Consider the following 24,791-nt stretch of genomic DNA (forward strand, 5'->3'; position numbering starts at 1 on the left):
TTGGATGATGAAAAGCTCTTAAGTTTAATTTTACACTCCAACGCGAGGCAGAAACATGTCAGTTAGATAATTAAATAAATGAATAATCCAGGATGTGTACATTTTTTTTTCTATTTTTTTTTCTGCAAAAACAAGAGCAGTAATCGTTTTGTCAAACAAGCTGGTCACCAATAATGCTTTATTCAATATTAATTCAACACAAAACGGTATAAAACCAACTCGCTAAGAACAAAGCAGTGGAATATAGTCACATTTACCTTCTGTGTATACAGTAAACAATGGAATTCACAAACCAAACATTTCAGGGCTCTAAATGTGCAATATGAATACTATGTACAGGTAAAGGTATTTTAACACACACAGTGGCATTTAGGACAGCCACAAGGTAGGCATCAAATTTAAGAAGCGTTGTCACTGAGATACTCTTTCTGCATTTTAATAGCTTAAGTCAGGCTGCTTTTAAACGTCCTCTACTTGGGCTTTGCTTTGGAACAGGACACTAAGATCTGCCATCTATAGTCTTCAGTTTAATCTTCTTGAGATGCTGAATTCTTTTCATTTCTTTGGAGTTTAAGCTGTATTGAGCTGGTTTAAATAGCAAAAAACAGCAGCTTGATTTTTTTTTTTTCCGTTAAAAATATGTATACCCTTCTATTTCAGTATCTGCTACACTACAGATTATTTCACCGGCATTTCACAAAGCTGCCAAACTGACTGGTGTTCTTTTGAACATCTCCTTCTGCATCACTTGAGGTACTTTTATGTCATTACTGGCTGCTCATCCCAAAACTGAGCTTCAACGTTTTCTCCAACTGTCAGACCCATTCCATTTCACTGTCCTTAGGGTCGGTGTCAGGGCTGGATGGGGGCGTAAGAAGACATGGCTGTAAGGGCACAGTTTCCCCAGAGTCTTCCACTCCCACACCAACACAACCCTGTGACACTCCAGCAAGTCGTAATACATTTGTCCCTGCTGTGAACCCCGACAGTCTTTGGGCCAGAGTGCGGGATGCCATCCTGAGCCCCCCCGTCCTTTTCCTTCTGGCTGATGCTGAAGCCATTTGCTTAGCTCCAGCTAGTTCAGTCAGAAATCCCAGACTCTGAGATGGAAGGCTGTAGACATGAAGGCCGCGGAAAAGTTGTGGCAGTGGTCTGAAACTACCTGGAGGCTCCGGTGGGAGTGATTCAAACTGCACCAGCATAAACCGCTCACCGGCACGGCCTTGTAAATAGTCTGCTAGAATACAGCTCAGAGAGGCACCAAAAACATCCAAATGGCGAGAAGAGGCAGGGCAGCTTCCTCCTGTCCCCTTGTCCTCCTCCACATCCCTGTTCTTCTCTCTGGGGGCATACCTCTCGCAGCTCTGAGCTCCCCATTCTTCGGCCCTGGTCCAGGTGGCCTGCGTTAGGACTAGCACTACCTTGCCCCCCTGCCTTTGCAGTTGGTCCAGTCGGGAGTGGAGCCATGGCACAGGGCCCAGCATGCCGAGCTCAGCCTGGCTCCACAGGTCCAGGGACACAGTGAAACCCAGGGCCTGGAGAGATGAGCCCAGGTGACACAGCAACTCAGGCAGATGCTGGTCATCATCATCAGGCGGGTAAAGCAGCACCACATGACCACCACCCAGAGCAACTGAAAGAGAGGGTAAAATACTGACTGAGGTCGTTATAATCAAATACAACGTGAATACTGAATTAAATATTTTCTAACATGTTGTATCTCATATTTGAAAAAAGGTAGCCATGTATGCTAGTAGCCCTATTTTCAACAGGCAGATAAGGGCCTGGCCAAAAAAAAAAAAAAAAGGTCCATAAATCTTCTATTTATGGGAGGTAGAGCTGGATGTGTTTTAAGTTTTTTCAGACCCATGTCTGAAAATGATGTATTACGCTCCCCATCACAATTTCACAATTTGAGCCAGATGAATTATTACGTTGTCATCTTGGAATATGCCTGTGCCACAAGGGGAAATAATCTATTGATGTTAAAACATTGTCATTCAGTGGATTGGGCTAGTCAGATGACCTCATTGTTTGGGCACATAATGTTGCCAAACTTAGACCTGACCAACTGAAGCAACCGAAATGATTAGTTTAGTTAAAGGCATGGTTGGTAATCCTGTTCAGAAACACATTTTGTAATACTGGGTGAAATGGTCCGTCTGTCCTGAGAGAAATCTATACAAGATGTATTTAGAAAAAGGGACGAAAATAATCAGACCTCTGTGGCAGCTGCAGGACTGAGAAAAAGCTGACCAATCCGAGATCAGCGTCCCGCTGATCTCGGATTGGAGCGCCTACAAAAACCAATCAGATGCCTCTGCTTTCTGCCTACGCCCCCCTCTGTCGGCTCCCTGCTCCATGTGCGCATGCGGTTCTACCGGCTTTGGATGAAGCACTGACGGAATGGGGAGGGGGGGGTGGAGCTTAGAGGAGGGGACACTTTCGAATCTTGCTAGCTCTCTTGCTAGCTCTCTAGGATTACCTACCATAGCTTTAAATCAAAGTGATGACTACTTTTTTTTTCAGACAGGCAGTGTATAAGGTTGTTGTAGAAGCTGAGTGAACATTTCATCCCAAAGGTGTTGGAGTAGCAATAAAGCTCTTCTATTTACTCCATGTGTAGCTGGAGATTTTTACCTCTTCAGAGTATGAGGGTGGTATTATCTAATTGTCTGGTTTGCACCAGTAGTATATTTGTCGTGTCACTCCTTTAATCTCTTAAGGCCCGAGCTCTTGTTTGATATTATTTTTTTATTTCTCTTTGCTTTTTGGGCTTACTGGACCCTCAAGTATAAAAAGTACACATCTGTATGTACGTCTGACATCGCTAGATGGGAGTGTAAGTGTCCACAGACGTGGCCATAAGGCCCCAGTTAAGCAGAATCAACTACTGTGGCAATTTAACCCAAAATGCGGACCCGAGGTCCTAAGAGGTTTTTTTTCCTTTTACGAAGTACAAATCTGTGTTATAAACCATGTTAAGGAGTTTTGGAAAATAGTGTTTGGTCTCTGAAATTTCCTCGTACCTTTCACGTCGTCTTCTTTCAGCCATCTCCAAACGTAGCCTGGATGGAGCACACAGCTTATATTCAGATGTTTTCTTTAGATTGCAATCATCAAATAATCAAAGGCCAAAACAAGAAAAAGCTGACCTTTTAGGACACCTTGTATGAAATAGGCTCCAAATACAGCCAAACACATCAGTGGCAGTCCGATGAGGAGCGGCAGGATCCATCTCACTCGAGACCCTGGAAAAAAATGTGCAGATTTTTATGAAGCATGTCAAAAGGTTTCAGAGATAGTGATGTTATTAAAAACTGGCAAAAAGAGCAGTGAACCATGTGTCATTTTCCCCATAAGAATGAAAAATAGTGACTGTTTTCAGATTTGATGACTTATCAGATATCCCAAATCTAATGTGGATTCGTTAATAGTCTTACTGGCAAACGGACAGTGGGGCTCCAAGTATGACTCCATCCCTTTTATCTTCATCTAAAGAATTGAAACAGCATTAATGTCACTGTACTCTGTACTGCAGGAAGTACAAAGCAATTACAATGACATATCTGATAGAATATTTTCACATTTATTAGGCAGCAATACAAATCTTACCTGAACACAAAGCAGAGGATGGGATGATACGTTGAACTCTCCTGTTTGCTGAAAAATAAAAAACCAAGTTAAAAAAAATATCAATCAATAGCATCAATAAAGAAAATCAGGATGAGTCATAAAACCTTCCCACAGAGTTGAGACTGAACATAAAACTTTGGCCATTTGAGACATCATTATCATTTTAACTGAATGGGTTGACCAATTTTATTTGGCAAAATAAGGAAAATAAAGGAAAATTCCAGTATTCTAAATGATTAACAAGGACAAAAGTGTTCGGAACACTCATCAATAACCCTGTAGTAAGATTAAAGGCGACCTCGAAACATATCAACGTATCCACATCACCAGGAATCTTTGAAGTTGTCGGACAACCTGACATCCTGAGTCTGTCAGCAACAAAAGAAAGTGCTTTCACTGTGACGGGAATGATGCAATCTGTGATTAAACTGTAGCTGTTTTAGTTGATTGACTCCACACCTTCAGGCCCCTATCAGTCATTCTGACAATGCGAAAATAAGCCCAAGATTGAGAAAATGGCAGAAATGTGCTTCAACCCAAAAAGGCTAGCACCCTGTGCGCCCTGGATCTACACCGTCGTTACCCAGTGCCCGTTGTGTGTCGCAATCCAGCGAGCTTGTAGGTTTTGTCTGGAGCCTGTCACTTCTTCACACTGGCCCCCTGCCATGTCCTTCTTGCACAGCCACACCTCCGCTTCCAGTCTACAAGGAGATGTCGCGTTCCATTTCAAACCCGTCCCACCATCCCTCATCCTTGACTCCACCAAACTCACAGACACGTTGTGCCGCATTCTTTCGAGGGCATCTAGACAAAAACAAACAAAAATAATTGCTATGCTACACATCAGTTAAATCATTTGCCAAGTACTGTAACTGATCTTGATCTGATATTGATCAGTAGCAACGCCCCTTACCTTGTTGATCTGTAAAAGGGCAATAGTTTCCTCTCCTGTCGCTCCCCTTCCACCATACCTGGAAACCAAGTTGTTGTCTTTCTTTAATTCAGTTTTATTTGAAACAAGTTTATTAATCTGTTATTTTCTAAGTTAACATTACAGATACCTGGAAGCACAGGCATGGTGCAACAAAGTCTAATGAGATAAGTATTTCCCTCTTGCCTTTGGGCTGCACAGATGAGACAGAGATTACACAAATTTATACAAACAAAAATAAATCAGATTTTGCTTTTAAGCTCGAACACTGAACAGCGTAGCACTGACTGACCCATGGAAGAACTTTTCGGGGTATTTCATTCCAAACCATCTGCAAAAAGAGCTCTTCTTGTTTGGAATCTGTGTTTTCTAGCTGCAGCCGCACCACATTTCTCTCATGTTCAGTCACTGCTTGGAGTCTGGGAACTGAGATGGGCACATGTCAGTCATCGTGAAAAACAACCGAGCTTCATCAATCTTGCAGAGAACACGAAAAGATTTTTGAACGTGTTGGCAACATGTCATTTGCAGATACGCTATGGAGTGACACTTTGTGGCAGAAAGTGTAAATACACACATGAACTTAAATCTCTTACCAGCACATTCTTTTACATTCCTCCCGATCTTGGTGGAGCAGACTGAAAGAACGAGGAAAGATGCTCAGTTACCCTGCAGTTTTCTAGTTTTCCTCAGATTACAACACTTGAACTCACCTTCCTCGAGAGCGGGAATTGTGATATTTTGGACGTCGTGCGTTTCCTTTGAATCTGTGACCACCACGACAGTAATGCCAAAATCTACTTGTTCCGTCAACAGTAGCTGCATTTCAAGGAAATAAAAACAAAAACCTTTTGTATTTAAACCACTGACAGACAGTAATCATATTGAAAACTCTTTAGATATGCAATAGGCGCGCCCAATCTACATGCTCTCAGCCTCTGGTGCTGGGCAATCCCTGTGAGCTCGAAAGAGGAAGTAACACAGGAGACACGAAGTCATAAACAAACCCCTGTTGTTGTTTGTTGGATTGAGCTCAGTTAGGACATTACACTATAAGTGACATGGGCCAGTGCTTTCTGGTCCCCGTGGTAACTCCAGCAGATATCTCCACAACACATGGACATTTTTGATACAGTGTGAGAGCTGCTTTTTTCTTCACATTCTGTTGATGATTTCAGTTCATTGTGAACATTTTTAAACTTCAAAGTCTCCTGCACCTTTGATAAGACGTTTCTGTGTGATTTTTTTTGTTTCCTCTAGCCAATTCCCGGTTAGATCAGTTAGCATTGACTGAGTCAGTGAATAAGGCATTAAACAGGAATGTAGAGAGACCAGCGGTAAAGGGCACATTCCAATCTTTTGCAACCAGCCACAGCAGACAAATGCTTGTGGTGAAGCATCACAATTCATTTTGTTGTCATTTTGTTGGTTAGAAGCCAACGATTTTTTTTCTTTTCCTAAAGTTTCACATTCATGACTAAGAAGAACTACCTCCCCAGTTTCGGTGTAGAGGAATAGAAGCGGAACATGGATGAAATCAAATAAAGGGCAATGACGATAAGCAAAATGTTTGTGCTACCTTTCATTTCTTTATATGCTGACTGGAATTTATTTTTTATTTTTTGTAAATGCAGTGACATATTGAAACGTGCAAATATAAATGGAAATACAGTGTATAAAGCAAAACCAGAGTTTTTACAATTAAAACAAGCTAGAAAGTCAATACTTAGTACGACCATCTTTATTCTTCAACACAGCCGGAACCCTCTCAGACAAGCTCTGCAATTTATTTAAGTAGACTTCAGGAATAGTTCTCCAGGCTTCTTGAAGGACATCCCAAAGCTCTTCTTTGAATGTCGGCTGCCTTTTGTTCCGTTCTCTGTCAAGATGATCCCACACTGCTTCAATAATGTTGAGGTCCAGGCTCTGGGGAGGATTCATCCTTCTGTTGCCACTGATTTTCAGTCCACTTCTTGTGTCAATTGGCACACCTCAGTCTTTTCTCCCTGTTTCTCTTCCTTAAGAACGGCTTCTTGACAGCCACCCTTCTATGAAGGCCATTTGTAATGAGGCTTCTATGAACAGTAGATGGATGAACTGAACAAATTTTTGCTGCAATATATATATATATACTTTCAAATACTTCTCGTCTACTGTAGACTTTTTTTCTTTCAGGCCTGCCACTAATTGCATCCTCCGCTTTTCGATTTTCCTCAAATGTTTTAAGTATGCACTGTACATCAAATGGATAAATATCAAGTTTCCAGCTAATAGCCTTTTGGGAATCACATTGTTGCTGCAAAAATGCTATTTTCTGTCTGTCAAACTGTGTTATCTTTGGCATTTTTCATAGATGAAAAACTAAAGAAATGGGAACAAATGTGTCTTTGTGACAGGCTGCTATTAACAAAGTGTCTGAAGATAAAAATTTAAAATTTGATAAGTTGTTTGTTACGTGTAGAAACAACACTGGTTCATCCCTTGACTTAGGATCCTCTCTTATATTTCAGTGTTTCATAGGTCAGTGTTAAGTGGCTTAACTAACAAAAAAAGACATTCCTCTGAAAATGGTCAGGAACAGCAACCAACGTCCAAAGAAATATTTCAAAAGACCATCAGAAAGCCTGGAGAACTATTTGACCAGACAAGACCACCACAGACAAGTGTACCAGAGAATCTGTCACACTAGGAGCATAATGTAAAGAAATGAGGGGTAGATCAAGACTTTTGCTTCACACGTGTGTCAACAGAAGGAGACTTGATTAATCAATCAAAAGAAAATCTAAATAAGATACTTCCTTCCTATAAGCCCAAAATGACCTGATTACCTCACCTTATGTGAAGACTGGTTGGACGTCTGGTTTGAACTAGGATTTCCTGGTTTAAAATGGACCGCCTTGCAAATATCAATGATACCCGGATAGGAGAGACACACTTTCACCAGAGCTGCAACAAAGAGAACAAGCAGAAAAGTCTATTTAAATAATTACAATGGAAAAGTATAAAGAAACAACATTTTGGAGAACAGGGTTTAACCAAATTGTTCCATTCCTATGAAGGCACTAACTTTCCACTTCCCTCCAGTGCTCCATTTCATTTCATACCTTCCTCATCACTGTCATCACCTGACTCCTCAGAATCAGTCTTTGCTGAACCCACGTCTACAAAACAATGCAAAATGCTGTCTGTAATTACCACATTAGAAGAAATAAGGCTTTAAAACCACAACGCCACAAGACAAACAGAAAAGAATGGAGGAAACAATCACTCTAAGTGGCCTAGTGAAATGAAAAGAATATCAGCACAAAGAAAATAAATAAACAATAACAGTATAGATGAGAAATATTACAGTTGAAAAACGTAAAAAAAAAAAATATTATAAAAAATTCTGCTTCATCACCCTACCCAACAAAATCAAAGACAAGACGGAAAGAAAATCTACCTTGGAGAGTGATATTGATTTGCAGGCATGGTTTAAAGTCTTGTGGGGCTGAGCGGCAGAGAACAACACTGAGCTGCACCCGAGTGACATCCACAGAGCCGTATGGATCAGACAACGCAGCAGTGAACTGAGCTGTGAAAACAAACGGTTTCTGCTTAATATAAAATGAGGGCATGGAAACTTGTTATTATGAAATAATAATAATAATAATAATAATAATAATAATGCACTGATAAGATCACTACCTGAGCTCACATGGCAGTCAGTGAAACCCTGACAAGAAAAACAACATGTCATTTGGATGAGAAGTTGAAGTAACACACCCTAAAATACCTTATCGAATAAAAATCTCATTGAGTAAGATTTTTATTTATTTATCTTTTAAACATGATCATGAACTGTTGTCCAAATAAGGAAAAGCTGACTTCAGTCAAATTTTAACTGCCCTTTATAAAGCTGTACACACACAATGGGCTCCAAAAGTCTAATGTAAATGTAAATCATCGTCCGAGGTGTCCATTTTCATTCCAATTTTCCATGAAAGATTTTCAGTGTGGTCTTTACCCTCTGGGTCCCAGCTACACTATTCAAGATTCAGTGCAGAAAGCAAACAGAATGATCCCCAAAGATAAAAGATGAGTGGTTATAGTAAGGTGCAGTGCCAGCAGGCCACGTTAACATGATACAGAATCATTGCGAGACGTGGGAAAAGGTCACAGAGTCCACTAAAACCGTACGTGAATATGTTATATTCAGAGTCTTGGGATAAATAAATTTGCTCTTAAAAACACAAAACCCATTCTTGGACCAAATTAACCAAAGCCACCGAGTCAGATCTGATCCAGTATCACATCCTTTGGGGGACGTAAATGTCAACAAATGAAGCTCAAATTCAAAACATGGGATTTCTCTGATGGAACTTCACCTCGACGTGTAATTTACTCTTACTGTGACTAAACTGATGGTAACAATGATGAAGAAACTCCACTTTGGCCGTACAAGAACAGTAACCTCTGCTTAACATTTGTTAAATGATACCATCCATGCCTCCAAAAGGACCATAAAGCACTATAACACCTTTTAAAAACAAGGGTGGATGGACTGTATTTACATAGCGTTTTTTTCTAGCCTAACTGACCACTCAAACCACAATCCCCCACACGCACACACACACTGCTCTTCTTAGTCTGTAAAGTATCACAGGCTACTTGGTGCTTTTCCCTTTATTATTAATACATTGATGGAAACTTTCTCCTGAGCTACAGCCGTCCAAATCTTAACATCCCACACGGCTACAAAAGTGTGTGTGTTTCTTGCATCCATAAATTTTGCTTAAATTACGTCTTCTTTGACTTCGCTGCATGCCTTGTTTTAATGGTTCTTTTTTTGAAGGATTTCAGTGTCTTTGCATCCTCTTGTGGGTGCTGGGGTTGTGCTTTGCTTGTTTGTCTGATTTCTTAAAAGGCCTAGAGACATCAATAACTGTGCAATCTTTTAAAAACAAAAGGAAGAAGAGAACAGAGACCTCTGCTAGAGAAATCTAGCACAGGACCGAGTGTTTTTATAGACTTCCTTTGGTTCATTTGCTTCTCTGAAGTCTGGAAATGGAGCAGCGGAGTAAGGTGTCCTGCTCAGGCTCAATAGTAAATAAGTAATGGACATTAAACTCTGATCTCTCGCTCTCTCTCTGTGTGTGTGTGTGTGTGTGTGTGTGTGTGTGTGTGTGTGTGTGTGTGTGTGTGTGTGTGTGTGTGTGAGTGTGAGAGAGAGATGTGTTGTCTCTCCTAAAACACCCAAAAGTGAAACCTGAACATTACATGGTGTAACATTTGGCTAGATTATTCATGGATATCCATAAGGACCATTAGTAAAAGCAAGGTACCAACAATATAAAGTAAAGCCATTTCATTTCATTTCTATGGTTTATGTTCTGTTCAAAAGTTACACTGAAATAGTGGAAAGCTCTGTGACATAATCGCGTGTCTTTGAACAGTTCTTATGAGGCATGAGGCAGAAATATGAGGCACTTTTGTTTTACCTCGCTGCAGACGAGTTCAGATGTGTCTTGGTCAAAGATTTCCAGCGCGCCTGCCGAAAAGAACAGCAAACGACACAGTAGCGACAACAGCAGAGGCACAGCATGTAGTCCCCTTTGGTAAGAGAGAGACATTTTTTGGAGGGAGTGCGCCTTTGCGCCCACCACAGATAAAAATCCTCTGGGGCGCAAGTCTCCGGCTCCAGCGCTACACTTCTTTCCCCGGAGCACAGCCGGACGGCGAAATGACTATGAAGGCAAACACGAACATGGCCACGACGGGATCAACAGTAACCTCCTCCCGTTGACACTCCAGCGCTTTTTATCCCACTCCTTTCCCGGTGATTGACAGCTGGGGGGAATGGGCGTGTGGTTGCTCCACCTGCTCAAGTGAGATGGAAGAAATTTGGCACAAGCGCAACCAGCTTCTGACAAGTGGGTGGATCATTCAACCAGATCCATACTTTAAAAATGTCGTCATGTGACAGTTCTAAAAGAAAAAAATAATTTGGTCCTCACCAGATCTTAAAACAAGATGGCCTTACAAGCTCAGATGAATTACAAAAACATGGCATATCACACCGCGTCATTAGAATAGAATAGAAAAATACTTTATTCATCCCCCAATGGGGGAAATTCAAATAAAATCTTATGAGAGTCATGTGTAGAGTCATTATGCATTAAAACAGAAACTAAACCCAAATAAAGAAACGTGAAAAACAAAGTACAGGTTTCAACAGCTTATAGCCATCATTTGCAGCAACAGCTTCTGTATGATGTTACCATACATGTTATCAGACAACTGAGGAGGAATTTTGGTCCACTCATCCATATAATGTCGCTACTGTTCATTGAACCCTGTGCGCATGCGTGAACACACAGCCCTCTTAACCCTTTGATGCGCAACATATCAATTTATTTTATGATTGAATATTTCAAGTATTCTTTAAATATCTTGTTTTTGATTACCAATTATCATTATTTTCATTTTTACTTTCATACTTTATTAGCAAAAGTAGTTTTTATATTACTACATCGAATTTACACACATGGGTCAAAAATGACCCATTCATCCAAGTGTGACATAAAATGAAGTAACTTAATACTATTTAACTTGTTTCAAGTAGTTACTTTAGCAGTGAGTGGGGCCAAACACTTATTTAGTATTTGCAACATGTTTGTCATTTTTTCCACACACACATACTGTCAGGTTTTTGGGGTGGCAAAGCAGGTGGACCCGAATGCAGACACCGCAGGCTGAGGGAGTTTGAACAAAGCATCTTTAATATAACCAAAAAGGGTTATAGGCAAGGTCCAAAAACAGAAAATGGATGAAAAAGGCAAATAGGGAAAACATGACTATGACTATGACTATGATGACTACAAGACAAACACAACTACCAGACTAAGACCAGAACAGCTAGACTTACTTTGGAAGACTAATGACGCAAAACAAAAAAAAAACAACTTAAATACAAAGGGGAAGAAGAACAGGTGAAGAGAGGAAGGAGAAGCTCAGGTGAGGGGAATGAGCAGAACATGGATTGGTGGGGAAAACACTAGCAGGCAGGGATGAACAAACAATACAACAAGACAGAGGTGTGAGCAATCAAAAACGAGCAGGAAAAAGACAAAGACAGTAAGTAAATATGGAACAGAACACAAGAGGACAACCACTACAAAAATAAAACAGGAACTAAATAACAGAACCAGGACAGGAAATAACAGAACCATGATAACAGATAACACAGCTATTGAACAGAGCTGTAAACTGGAAAACAAAATAAAATACCACTTAACATATAACTAGTGCACAAATTGCATCTCAATATTTACATCCCTCGCAGATGACCACTAAATGTTTGTGCTCCTTGCACACAGGCCTGGTGCACTGGGAACACCAGCTGACTAAAATAGAATATGTCAACAGCCAGCTAATAATAATTATTTGTAACTTTCTGACAAGTAATGTACTCACTCTCAAGGTAACCTAAACCTAATCATCATATTATGTAATGTAATGTTATCTTTCACTACTGTCATCAAATAATCTCTAAAGTAATATTAGAACAATTGAAAAACAATAGTTACTGTACTTAGATGTGTGATGGGAGCTGTGCTGAGCTGTGAAATGGTAAATGCATGTGGGTCCTGTCTGACCCATGTGTGTAAACTTGATGTAGAAATACAAAAGCTGTGCTTCTTCATAAAGTAAGAGAGGAAAATAAAAATAAAGATTTGTGTTGAACTAAAACAAGATATGTACTGCATACTTGGAATAGAAAATGATTAATGATTAATTTATTTCAGAGATATATCATAGAAACACTCAGCCAAACATGAAGTAACATAGAAAATGAATGCGGGTCGTTTTTGACCCATGTTGTGCATCAGAGGGGTATTGATACAAAAAGGGGTTTTATTAAAAAAGTAAGAAGGGAAAAAATAAAATAAGGATGCATGATGATTAAAAACAAGTTAACTGAGGAAGATCTTGAATATTGAATGATTAAGTTAATTTATTGCAAAGATATGGAAAATGAAAACTCTGCCAGGTCACTTTTGACCCCTATTGCGCATCAAAGGGTTAAGGGCCAACCACAGGGACTTCAACTGGACCTTTTCAACACCTTGATTTTTTTTTTGTGTGTGTTTTGGATCACCAGTTTGAGTTTGGTTCTGGTTGGGCTGTTGTTTTTAAAGAAAGGAAGCTTTCTGGCAACCCTCCAAAACAAGCCATACTTGTTCAGTTTGTTTTCTAACCGCACTTTGGTAACCTTTCACATAGAACATGCTGGCTGAGGCCTGTAAAGTGTCAGATGCAGCTCTTGGGGTTTTTGTCAGTTTCTCTGAACATCGTACAGTTGACCTTGGGGTGAACTTGTTGGGATGTCCACTTCTGGGAAGATTAGCAAATGTCTTGAATGTTCTCCACTTCTGTGGGCTACAGTCTTTCTCACTATAGAATGTCAGAGTCCAAATCATTTGGAAATGGTTTTAAAACTCTTGTGTACCTGAATCCTCCTAATTCCAAGAAGCACTGAGTGTGTACTTGTTTGTGTTTTTGTGAGGACCAGGCTGCTTTTAATTGTGGTGGCGTCTGGTCAAACTCCATTTTGCCGTGAATAGCGGTGCCGTGAAGTGTATAAAATATGACATCGTTTCCAAAAGGCAGGTAATAAAAGATGACACCATTTTTGAGGAAAGATTGTTTACATTTTCAGCTTTAACAATTTAAAATAACAGGAAAGAAAAAGTGTTTGAGGCCAAAGTCTGTAACTCAATCCGAGACACTCCCTTTGTCAACTCACTTGTCAACACAGTTTAGAGTTTTTCATTAGTTCTATAGGGGAATCTTTATTCTTCTCAGTGTGTCTATTAGTTCAGTGTATATCTGTGCGTGTCGGCCACAAACTGCTCTTTAAAAGTCTGTTCAGAGTTTGGTTACTGTGAGGACAATGGCATCCATTGTGCATTTCCATTCGTGCTTAGGATCATTACCTCGCTGTAGAGACAAACAAATTGTTAAAGGTTAAAGGGGATCTTCTCATAAAATTCTTAATACAATTCAAAGCCTGCTTTTACTCACTGCAGCCAGGTTTCACATCATTCCATATTAACGCAAGTTCACTTAAATGTCCCCCAACCCGCATGACCATTCCTCGAAGGTCGTATTTGTGCAGCCGCACATCTGCAGAGTCTGTTAAATCTTCCTGAAGGTTTCTCACAGTCAAAAGCAGGGTTTGGATTTGTCTTTTATACAATCCTGGACTATAATCGGATAAGCTGCCATTTCTTGACGACATCATGCATCGGGGAAACGTGTAAACACTTTTCCTTTTTTTGCCTTCATGGACAGTCATTGTGTTCATTTTCAGAGGGCTCTGCAACCGCTTGATGTATTCACAAAGGTTTGAAAGTAGTTTCGTCTGGCCCTTTCTAACTAACAAACAAACAAACAAGCTCATTCTGCAGTCTAAGATCTCAGTAAAGATGGCCGCACCTTACATCTTTTATAGTATCTAAACTTTTGCATACATTCTTTATCACTCCAGATCAAGCTATACAAAACAAAAATTATACTCATGTAACTTTGACAGCTGTCCAGATTACATAACTGCACAGAATACTGCACAGATCTGAGTCTGAATGGAGCCTTTGGTGGTTTGGCTGTGATAGTTGACTTTCAGATGGAGACTGCTGGTTTATGGTTGCAGCCTCAAGCTAGCATTTAATCATTAATCTCCAACCGAGTGGATAAGTCAGTTAAAACCAGCTTATTGCGTTCTTTCTTATCTAGCACACAGAGACACCTGCGCTGCTTGGTGCAATCATAAAAATGCAAAATCATACCGGTTCCTCGATGTACTACGCTGTTTCCATGACAAATAACATGCCAAAGGACCATGCTCTCGGTCTCTATAGTTTGGGACCCAGTTATGAGGCTTTTCATATGTGACCGAGGGGAGCCAATCGTCACCAACGCTCGGAATTCAACTGATCCTATATCATCAAAGTTAAATAGCAAAGATTGTTTAATCAGTGTTAATGTCTTCCAGTGTGACTCAGCTTCAGAAACTGATTTCAACTCAAAGTACAAAAAGCTTGTACATTATAGACTGTATAATGACAGAATTAGCGGTGATATAGAAGAGCATTTGCTCCTGTAAATGTCACGTTAACAACATTAAGGACGCATTTCTTTATCAAAAGTACTTTTATTCTCCATTCACACTCATAATGCCAGCGATGTTAGGCTAATACCTACACACTGTTTTATTGAAGCAACTAAATCAAACCGTGGAGAGCTTAGCAAATATTGCCCAAAGAGGCCCAACTGTACAACGTGAAATTGCTTTGCATAAATTCTACCGTTGAGTTTTACTGAATCCCTGAAGTAAAAATGGGAAGGACGAGGGAAAGCACCACAGTTGTGGTTTTCTTCTCCTAATCTTCTGAGATTTTTGAAGTAGCAACTGGCCTTGAAATATTTGAATAATACTGACTTTCACCGTTTATCCTCTAAATTGCTTATGATTACAGCATTTAAGTTTGCTCATGAGGAAAAAACAAAAAAAAAATCTATACTTCAAATTTAAAATACAGTAGGTATGTGGAGGTAGAATATAAAGCAACAGGCCTCAACACACCTCATCTTTTTGCATGCTGGACCCAAATGAGGGGTCTCCCTCATGCAAATGGGCACGCTTCTGTTAGCTGATGCCGTGCAATTTGTCACCTGTGCTGTCACAGCATTTTAAAACATTAAATGTATGCACAAAGAAAGTGAGGTATAATTTGCAAGAAGATTTTCATACTGGTTAGCATATTTACAAAGATAAGACAGGTGTTTGCTATGGCTTCAGTCATAAAGGAGCCTCTGTTTGAGGCTAAATGCAGGAGACTGGTCAGTGTTTACATCTTCTCAATATGCAAATCAGGTGGTGGTAAGTAATGAATAGTTACTAACAGGCGAGCAGCACCCGCTCAACAGTTGAACAACAGCTCCCATGTCTCGAGGATCAAGTTCCAGCAGAACAAAAGTCTGGTACGTGAAACTTGAGATTAAAGCTTCTCTGTTCTCCACGATGACCTCGGAAGAAGCTCTTGCTCCTGTGCGCTTCGCAGCCTGGTAGCCGGTGAAAACTTGTGTCTGCTCTGTGTCTGATCTGATGTCATTGTCGCTGATGATGCGACACTTAGTCCTTCCCCTTTATGTCCTTGCATGTGAGGTAGCAGTGTTTGCAGTCTTTGAGCAAGCTGACGTGCCAGCCATATAGACAGCACTTTAGAAAGGAGTCTGGGCCAGCAGTGGCCACTGAACTCACCAGTTTTTGGTCCTTTGCTCACCTCTCCCAGCTCCTGAATTAAACCACTCAAATCCTGCGGTAAACAGTACCGAGGGACACCTCTGAGGACCTTTGGGATGTCCCTGTTGTGGCAAAGGCCGTGGAAATAGACGATGGCAACTCCTTGAGCTTTGCAGTCCTGCAGCACCCCCTCTAAAGAGGTCAGGGCAGCCACAAATACCAGTTCTATCACTGTTGAAGGCTCCTTCTTCGAGTGCCTGTCTTCATCATCCCAAAATTCAGTAAAAGCTTTCTCTTTTTTGCATTTTCCCAGTTTTCTTCCACTCAGTTTTAAATCCTCGTCCGCGTCTACTCTAATTTTCTCATGTGTCATGCTTGCTTTCCTGCAATCTTCCTTTTTGCTCTCATTCTTACCAATGTTTGCCCTCTCCTGCCTCCACTTAAGGTAAGTCCTCTTGGCTTCAGGACTCCAAACAATCAGCACTTTTCCTTGTGCCTTACGGACAGCTTCCCACTGACCGTACAGCCAGGGAAGTGGACCCAGATCAGCCACGCCAGGCCCGCTCCCAGCAAGCCTTTGTGAGCTCTGAGCCCACAGAGCTGTGTGCACCGTGGCACCGAGCTCCTCCTGAAGCAGTGAGGCCAAGGCACACACAGCAGAGACATGGGTCGAATCCTCCGATGAACACACCAGGAGCAATGGCTTCTGGATAATCAGCCAGCCTACACATGTGGGAGATGACAAGAGGACAAGGAGTGTTGGCTGACGAGGACACGCAAAGGCAATGATTGTAAAATAAAACCTTTATGCATAAGGGAAGACAAGCTTACCCGCACCTCCATTCTTGGTGACACGGTGGATGAAAAATCCAAATAACACAACAACGGTCAGAAATAGCAAAGCTGCTGCTGCATACACCCCCCATCTGTGATGTGCGTCTGTATAAACACAGAAAGCAGCGGGTTCATTTACTTTGTGGGAGCTGAATGTCCGCTCATGCATTAACTGGCGTGCAGTCTGGCACAGTCAGAGCTCATGTGTGTATCTTGTATAGACTTACAGTCCGGGCACAGAATTCTCCTTCCATGAAGAGCAGGATGTGACTGCCACACCTGCAGAGAGGATGATTGACAGAGTGAGAGCAGAGAAAATGTCACGCACCCGGACCAGATATACATAGTCAACCATGCAAAACGTTACCTGTACACATGGCTTCTCAGTAAGACTGTAAACGGGCACATTTATCCTTTTTTCAGAGGTATTTCTCTCCTGTAAAATGGATTAAAGGAGTCACACACATTCCTGGTTGCAATTTTCTTCTAGCAATCTTGCAGAACTTCAAATATCTTTTTAGACAAATGCAAATTTATCAATTTCATATAATTAGATGGTTTGAATAGCCGTTGAGTCATAAAAAAAAGCACAAGTAAAAGAAATGTACAGAGTGAAATAAAGACACAATCGTATAATGCACCACTGATAAAATGTACTGGCACCCTTCACTAATATTTGTTGAAAGAAACTTTGATTTAATAATGACAACCTCCAACTACTTCTTGTAGCGATCTAGAAACTATTTAGTGAAGTTTGTAGAAGTTCTATTTGGCAGATTTTGGCTCTCTCTTGTGGGGCCTACACGAGGACTCTTTACTGGGCAATAAAAACACTCCTTTCCTTTTTTTTTCTGCTGATGGATGTGTGGATGTGCTGATCATATTGAGTCTTGCTGAGAAACACCCAAACCACAACCCTTTCTCTTTCCAATACTGCTATAGATTTTGCTGAAATATCCTCCGATTGACAATTTCTTTGACATTTGCACTGTTTAACATGTACAAGATGCAGCCCAGTAGTCCCACAGCATAATATAACCTCTGACATGATTTACTGTGGAAAGGTTTTTTTTTTTTTTTTTTTTTCATCATTTGGTCACATAGAAACAAACTGATGCACTGCATTCCCACAGAGGTTAACTTTGGTGACCTCTGTGCATGTGACCATGAGACTGCAGCTCTCATGGTCACTGGCTCAGTCAGGGCGAGTCCTGGCAGCTCACTGCTTGCACCTGGCCACACAACCAGCACAGTACTGATGGCTGATTTAGCAAGTTATATGTATGTACCTCATTAAAGTAAAAATAAAAATAAAAAAACTCTGTACATGTTAAAAAGGTTTAAAAAGAAATTGCTGAGGGGGACATTTAAGATATTTTGCAATTGCCTTTTGAATTGTTATAGTTTTTCATAATAATTGTTCTGATCGGTGAATTGAGTTCATGTGAAAACTGAAATTAGGTAAAGATGAGTCTTGTTTGTTTCTTTCTGAGGAATACATTTCAGTTCACTGAGAGGGTGCTAATAACAATTTTCCCAATTCATTTTCCCCCATTGAATACACAAATTATTCATGTTGTTTTCGATAATTTAATAAAACTACTTTTAAATCACACAAACTTGGTTAATTTGCACCGATTGTTTTGTGCCTAACATCTATACTAACCACTGTTACAGAGTGGACTGTCCCCATAGGTGTGCATCCCTTCTCAGTGAGGACACAGAGCTGAGTGGAGAACTTTGCTGGGGAAGAAGATGTGAGAAACACCGATATGCTTTGTCTTCCTGGTCCAATATATGTCTCCCATGGAGACATAACTGAGGGACAAAGAGAGAGGATGTCAAGAGGGGGTGGGGGGTACATAGCAGCAAACTGAGACAGATCGCAGCTTGTGCGTTAATGAAATCATTTCTTGTTTTCACTCACTATCCTGGAAGAGGCAAGAGATATTACAGCTGCCTTGTGTAGAAAACTGTAAAAAAAAGGGAAAACAAACATGTGAATCTGCAAATGAAGAGAAGGTAATTGGACAGATCTCACTGCAAGCGCATCCAGCTGATTCTCACCTGCACACACATCTGAGGGTGTTTGTCCACCGCAGATGTGTTAAATATCTGTTAAAAGGACACAGTGGGTGTTCAACAAAACCACATTGATTTTTTTTTTTTTTTTTTTTAAAAGAAATCCATCTGCAGTTTTTGAATTTTTTCTTTTTTGTTTACCAGGGTTGGTCCATCTCTCTTGTCCAGGGTGGAGTCGAACACAGGTATGCAGAGGTGTTCGTGCTGCTTCCAGCAGAGGGAGGCAGAGATGTTCAGTTGGCTGTTCGGACACTTGGAGGTCCACGTCACGTTCGACTTGAACACTTTAACCGTAGAAGCACGCAGAACATCTCCGACATCTGTTGAATAGATGCACTTTACAACATCGTCACGCTGGACCGCAGTTCTTGCCTTTCTTGCCATGCAAATGTTTTATTTTATGTGCTGCAGCTTAGGGATATACATTTCTGAAACATCCTCCACCATACCAGCAAGCCTTGTTTGACATGTTGAGAAACACACATATTTACACATAACAGATCAACGCCGCTCTCATATCTCTCAGAGAAGCTGGAGTCAGGAGTCTCTTAGCTCAGCTGTTAAATAACAGTGATGACTGCAGGGGGAGTTCACGAAAACTCAATATGTAATAATGTTTTTAACTTTAGCAGACTTATTATTCATCTGTCTCCAAAAAGATCTGTGCAGCGTGGAGATATGAACAAGATTTATGATCCAGTTGGTCTAAAGAGGTGCGGCCACCTACTGATAAGAAAGTGTAGGTTTTAAATGTTACCTCCATCCTCATCTTGCCTGTTTTTGGCACAATGTTGCCTTCTTTGTTGGTGCAAGTTCTTATGGACAAAGGATACATGCCATAAACAAATGCAAATGCCATTGGTTTTTCTAGACCTGAGGTCAGTAAAGGTGGGTGTGGGGTTGATAATCCGCTGCTAACCATTTTATGTACGTAAAACTACAGTAGAACAAGCTGATAGAGACTTCCAAGTTGCTTGGAAGTAATATTAATGAGCAGACCTATGAGGTTTACATGGGAGTTAATCATTTGTACCTGCTTGTGTTAGCAGGTTAACTAAACTGAGCTAATTACACCTGCTGGTTGCTTCATATTTACTTAACCGATATGACAAGGCTGTTGATCTTCTCATCTAAATCTTTGCAAGTAAAAGAATAAGAGTCTTCCTCAAAGTGTCAAACTATCCTTTTACCTTTACATGCGTGTCAAATACAGAGGTATTATTGAGTTGAGTATATGTTACCTGAGCTTCTAAAAAAAGGCATTGAAACGTATGCTTTCTTGTCACAATGGTCAAGTTTTTTCCATTCGCTGCTTAGGTTTCACTTTCAGAGCTCAGTCCCAGCTCTGGTTATGACAGAGCTTTGTTATGATTGGCCAGCATGGCGACCAGCATGCGGTATTCACGTGAGAATTAAAGAGTTTGGTTATGGTTCTGTTCTGTGGATTTGTTTGAAGTTTATTGTTAATTTGTGCAATAAAAAAGTTTAATTGAAATAAACAAATGTAAAAGTGGTTTTGTCACAGAATAAATGCAAAGAATTAGGCAATCATAAGGTCTCTCATAAAAACACTGAAAGCAAAAGGGTTTTTTTTGCAAAGTTAAGGTAAAATATAGGCTACAAAAGATCCTAAATAAAGAGTCGTTTGGGAGTCGAAAGAGCCGGCTCTTCTTTGGGAGCCGAGTCAAAAGAGCCGGCTCTCGGAAAAGAGCCGAACTTCCCATCACTAGAGTGCATGTCTGCAATTCGTGTTGAAGCATAAATGTAGTTTTGCTGCAGTCATTCTCCTTCATACGGGGCATTCAAAGTTACAAATGCAAACAGCTTGTCCTCATTTTCAGGATTTCTTGCATCAGTTCTTAAAAAAAAGCCCATTTGCAGTGGCTTCATTGTATACACAGCAGAAAAGGCCGTGCGTGGTCTTCCAACAACGACTCTAGTAGGCTACTGTAGCCTGTGGACGTGACATAAAACCTCCTGTAGTTTGAAGAAAGGTCAATCAAAAGCTAACTACAATTAATTAACCCGATCAAGATGATTCACGTACAAAATGGACTTAAGAGACAATACTTGAAAGATAAGGCACAGCTTCCGGCTCACTGGAAATGATTCAACAAAATTAGGTGGGACTGAAGAACCTACATGTTTTTGGGATAAAGTTTTACTGAACTGGATTGTTGGGACCCTTGTCAGTTAAAAAAGATCATTTTTGTAAGGAGAATATTGCTGGACTGCCAGGACACTTAAGTCAGACTTAACAGATGAGTTGCCACAATGTTAATATCTTTGTTTTGTGGCATGAGCACCCACTTATCCACAGCCAAGTTCTGTAGAAAACAGCTGACGGGCCACTGAGGGAATTTTAAGAGGTCGAAGAATGTAAAAACCTGCTTCACTGCTGATTGAGTTCGACTTTACTTCATGTAAGATCCTGGCTGCGCTCTCTTTCATACAATCTTTTAGCTTTAACTAGAAACGAGAAACAAGATTGCACACCATTACAAATGCTGTCAATGAACAACAAGCCCTGTGGAAGCAGCGCGACTCCTTCAAGGCCCGTTTTTACACCATAAAGCTGTAGAACCAGTTAAAAAGGGCCGCGATTAGAATACATTCATCTTATTGTATTTCACCGCATCGATGCAAAGCTTGGGTTACTGAACTTTCCCGCGAGGCCTGGAATGTGCAACGCCCTTAATCCCGACAACACCCATACTCCTGCGTATCACGAGTGATATTGTGCTCAATATCAAAAAGAGCTAAGAAAGAACTGGACGGTACAGTAAGCGACAATATTGTAAGTAATATATCTGAGGAGTCAGCTTGAGCAGGGTTTGTGTTTTCTAGTCGTAAGATCAAGTAAAAAAAAAAAAAAAAAAAAAAAAAAAAAACTAAAAAAAAAACCTCTGGTTGGCATTTCGCAATAGCAACACTGACTTATCAGCTGCAAAGCATCTGTGGTTTTACCCAGTTATGAAGAGTAATGACAGTGAATCGTGTGTCACACTCACCTACGAAGCTTCCATTTTGAAATGGGCACTTTTTATGTCGCCTCGCGTCTCGATAGTTGTAAAACACCTGCCGGTGAAGACATGACAAGTTAATTCGGAAGAAAAACACAAAACAATGAGTGACGGCCAAGAACGTCACCGTTTTTTGTTTTTTTTAAAGCCAACACTGAGCTCACCTCTACGCACACGCAGGGCAGCAGGTAGGGGATTTGGAAAAGAGCCGACTGAGACTGGAATGTGAAAAACACAAGTATATGTCAGAAAGAAATAAAAATCCAATCTTACTGCTTATTCTTCTATAAAAGGGTAGAAGAATATGCCTGGAATACTCACAATAAGTTGAGGGGGATCCGTCTCTTTGCAGTGCCAGTCTGTGATTTCATAACACCACCGGGCTTTCACTTTGTCTCCAGACTCCACAGAGACGGAGATGGTTTTAGACGACTTATTCACAGACAGACTGTAGTCAGGTCGGGGTTCTAAGTCATGGCCGACAGGTAAATATGCAGAGACAAGTGAAGAGGAGAAGGAGAAGAAGCCTCGATAAATTATTTAAGAAACAAACACATCTCAGCTAAGCCACAAAGAATCCCTTTCTCTTCATCCCTTTGAAGCTGCGCAAAGGAGTTCCATTCTGACGCAAACGATTAATGTGAGGGTTACAATGTTTACTTCAATTTACTTTGATGAGTCATTTAAAGTTTTTTGAGTCACATCGCTTTGTGGCCTTCAATCTGAAGCCAAACGGACGGAAAGGATGTCAGATGTTGTGCGGAAACATTTTAGGGGAAGTTGCGCTTCCCTCATCTTTAAAGTTAAGATTTTGTGACGAACCAACTCCACGGTGCGCCGACGTTACCGAGGCAACCGGTGGGTTATTTTTCCGTTCCTTTGTCTGTCTGCGATAAGAGCGTCACACCGGATTGGCACGTTGCCTCTGTCCTATGCAGGCTGCTCCCGCAGTTACCAATAAAAAGAAAGGAGAGGAAACGCCAGAGGAAAGAAATTCAAAATACTCCACCTGGCACTGTGTATGTGACACTGCAGTTTGTTGAATTTGTGCTGTACGTAGCAGAAAATTCACGATTTGCTTCAGCCCAGGAACAATTATATACCAACTCCCACTGAAAAACAAAAACAAGCACACTTTCCGTGTCAGTTATTGCCAAAAAAAAACCTCCTCAATGGCTCCTAAGCTCACAAAAAAAGGTAAATCTTCTTACCGAAGTCAAATTGTTATGCCTGTGACACTTAGAAAGAACTTCATTGGGAGCCTTGTGACCCTGGAAGGCAGGAAAAGATGAAAACATATCTGTTAACACCATGCATTTGACACATGATGATGATGTCTGACGTTCAGAGAAAGAAAAAAAACAAAAACCTTTTTTCTCTTTTCTCTCAGGGTTGGCCTGAAGATAATTTTTTCGGATAGGTTAGGGTCCGAAAGAAATTCGATCTTCGGGGACTGAGAAAAGTCTGGAAGAAAGAGGTGTAACAAACTTTTTTTGGACAATTGTGCGACAACACGATGGAATTGCGAGCTCTAGTTAGAAAACATACCATCAGCCTTCATCCAGACATGCAGAGTGATGCACTCAGAGTACCGTAGGCGAGGGTCTTTAGACGGGACTGAGGACAGTGTTATGGGGCACTGTCCCCCAACAGGACCTGTCCACAGAGAGAAGAGCCTTAGTGTAGCAGGTGGAACATGCGGCCTCCACATGTAGTCGCTGTGCTGATGAGGCAGGACTTTTAACATGAGCAAAATGATGGAAAAATAGAACTTACCATTATTTACCGGCTAAAGTAAGGACAAGAAAGACAACACAAGCGTTATGGATTTTTCTTGGTTTTCAACAGAAAGAAAAAGGCTGCCTGTGGCTAACTATAATATCCTGGCACAATCTGGTCAAACGAGCTTCATAAATTTTACATTTTAACTGAACTAATTACTGTTGGCGTTGAACTCACCCGGCACGTTCTTCGACGCTCCAGCGGCAGCCGGCACTCTGCTGAGGTGAGAAGCACCAACGCGGCGAGAAAACGCATTTCAAACATGTAAAACTCATTGAAAAGGGCGAAATAACCTCACCACTTAGCGCAACGTTTGTTCACAGAAGAAGTGTTTGCGCTCGTCAGAGCCGCTGACTGTACGAGCCGCTGTGTTTTTGGGTTTTTTTCGCCACCCCCGACACTGCCCACATTTCCCAGGATCGCGGTGAGGCGGTTGTTTAAAATGAAGCCTCGTTCTTCCTCGCGAATACTCACAGACACCACAGCAGCGTTCAAAACCGTCACAGACAGGGCAAAACCGAGAACCGTGACTCCAAGTGACATGGTTTTACTTCCCGGAACCGTCGTTGTAACGTTGTAAAGTTACACTTTCTTCCTCTCTCCTTCTTTCTTCTTCTTTCGTCTTGTTCTTAGTGTGTCTTTTTTGTTGTTGTAGACCACCAAAATAAATAGAAGAAACTCCTATTAAATATGAACAGGCCACCTAAAGAGTGGCTGGTGCAACTTAAAGGTCCTATGGCATGAAAATAAATGGAGGCTTTTATATATTTTTATAGGCTTTAGTGGTCCCCTAATACTGTATCTGAGTTGTTTCCCCCAAAATTCTGCGTTGGTGCAGAATTACAGCCAGTCCCAAAAATGAGTTTTCCTTAGGATCCTCAGAATGAGCTGTTTAGGGCCTGCAGCTTTAAGGTTAAAAAAAAAAAAAACAACAACATCCAAATCAGTTGTAAAAGTATAGCCCTACCATGAACATGAGTATTGTGACAAACATACCCGTCAAAGGGATTTTGGAAACAGGAACATGAGGATGTGATTCACAAAGTCATTAAATGGATCCAAGAACATGTCCAACTCCCCAGCTTACCCACAATCCATTTTTGACTTTGGGCAAGGGTGAAAGGTACAATGGTAGAACAGAACAGGAATCCTCTAAAATTCCAACTTCGTAGGTAAAAGACAAAGATACTGTATTCCAAGCTTTTTTGGGGAGGGG

General features: G+C 40.9%; 2 protein-coding genes across 4 annotated transcripts; both read right to left on the reverse strand.

Moving 5' to 3' along the window:
• Positions 1–146: 146 nt before the first annotated feature.
• LOC142389762 (interleukin-17 receptor C) lies at positions 147–10,447 on the reverse strand. 2 transcript variants are annotated; one of them, XM_075474820.1, is made up of 16 exons: positions 10,048–10,447; positions 8,255–8,282; positions 8,010–8,141; positions 7,672–7,728; positions 7,401–7,513; positions 5,281–5,386; positions 5,164–5,205; positions 4,860–4,993; positions 4,698–4,760; positions 4,550–4,607; positions 4,409–4,440; positions 3,616–3,663; positions 3,444–3,495; positions 3,156–3,251; positions 3,030–3,068; positions 147–1,633 (listed from the first exon to the last, which is right to left on the reverse strand). In XM_075474820.1, exons 1-16 carry the CDS (start codon positions 10,177–10,179, stop codon positions 816–818), a joined length of 1,950 nt encoding a protein of 649 aa, XP_075330935.1. In that variant the 5' UTR covers positions 10,180–10,447; the 3' UTR covers positions 147–815. The 2 variants fall into 2 exon arrangements, with proteins under 2 accessions (XP_075330935.1, XP_075330933.1); XM_075474818.1 differs by having other exon boundaries at positions 4,220–4,440.
• An 885-nt stretch (positions 10,448–11,332) lies between these two features.
• Positions 11,333–24,615, reverse strand: LOC142389764 (uncharacterized). Of its 2 annotated transcripts, none has more exons than XM_075474826.1 (17): positions 23,753–24,615; positions 23,570–23,582; positions 23,342–23,449; positions 23,163–23,257; positions 23,005–23,064; positions 22,803–22,905; positions 22,115–22,260; positions 21,958–22,011; positions 21,782–21,848; positions 18,912–19,090; positions 18,756–18,803; positions 18,616–18,661; positions 18,355–18,506; positions 17,056–17,124; positions 16,916–16,967; positions 16,692–16,793; positions 11,333–16,577 (listed from the first exon to the last, which is right to left on the reverse strand). In XM_075474826.1, the coding sequence occupies exons 1-17, from the start codon at positions 23,837–23,839 to the stop codon at positions 15,610–15,612; spliced, it is 2,349 nt and encodes a 782-aa protein (XP_075330941.1). In that variant the 5' UTR covers positions 23,840–24,615; the 3' UTR covers positions 11,333–15,609. The 2 variants fall into 2 exon arrangements, with proteins under 2 accessions (XP_075330941.1, XP_075330940.1); XM_075474825.1 differs by having other exon boundaries at positions 16,686–16,793; positions 23,753–24,613.
• Between the last annotated feature and the right edge of the window lie 176 nt (positions 24,616–24,791).

This window comes from Odontesthes bonariensis, chromosome 10 (genome assembly GCF_027942865.1).
Source record: "Odontesthes bonariensis isolate fOdoBon6 chromosome 10, fOdoBon6.hap1, whole genome shotgun sequence".
NCBI lineage: Eukaryota > Metazoa > Chordata > Actinopteri > Atheriniformes > Atherinopsidae > Odontesthes > Odontesthes bonariensis.

Bases quoted from the DNA above. Each gene is read 5' to 3' on its own strand.
- LOC142389764 (XM_075474825.1), bottom strand. From the start codon at position 23,839: ATGTTTGAAATGCGTTTTCTCGCCGCGTTGGTGCTTCTCACCTCAGCA. The intron at 23,258-23,341 runs GTATGTTTTCTA...TCTTTCTTCCAG, and splicing joins TGTCTGGATGAAGGCTGATG to ACTTTTCTCAGTCCCCGAAG. The intron at 22,261-22,802 runs GTGGAGTATTTT...GCCATGACTTAG, and splicing joins TGTCACATACACAGTGCCAG to AACCCCGACCTGACTACAGT.
- LOC142389762 (XM_075474818.1), bottom strand. From the start codon at position 10,179: ATGTCTCTCTCTTACCAAAGGGGACTACATGCTGTGCCTCTGCTGTTG. The intron at 5,206-5,280 runs GTGAGTTCAAGT...TCGTTCTTTCAG, and splicing joins AATTCCCGCTCTCGAGGAAG to TCTGCTCCACCAAGATCGGG. The intron at 1,634-3,029 runs GTACGAGGAAAT...CCTCTCTTTCAG, and splicing joins GAAAGAAGACGACGTGAAAG to TTGCTCTGGGTGGTGGTCAT.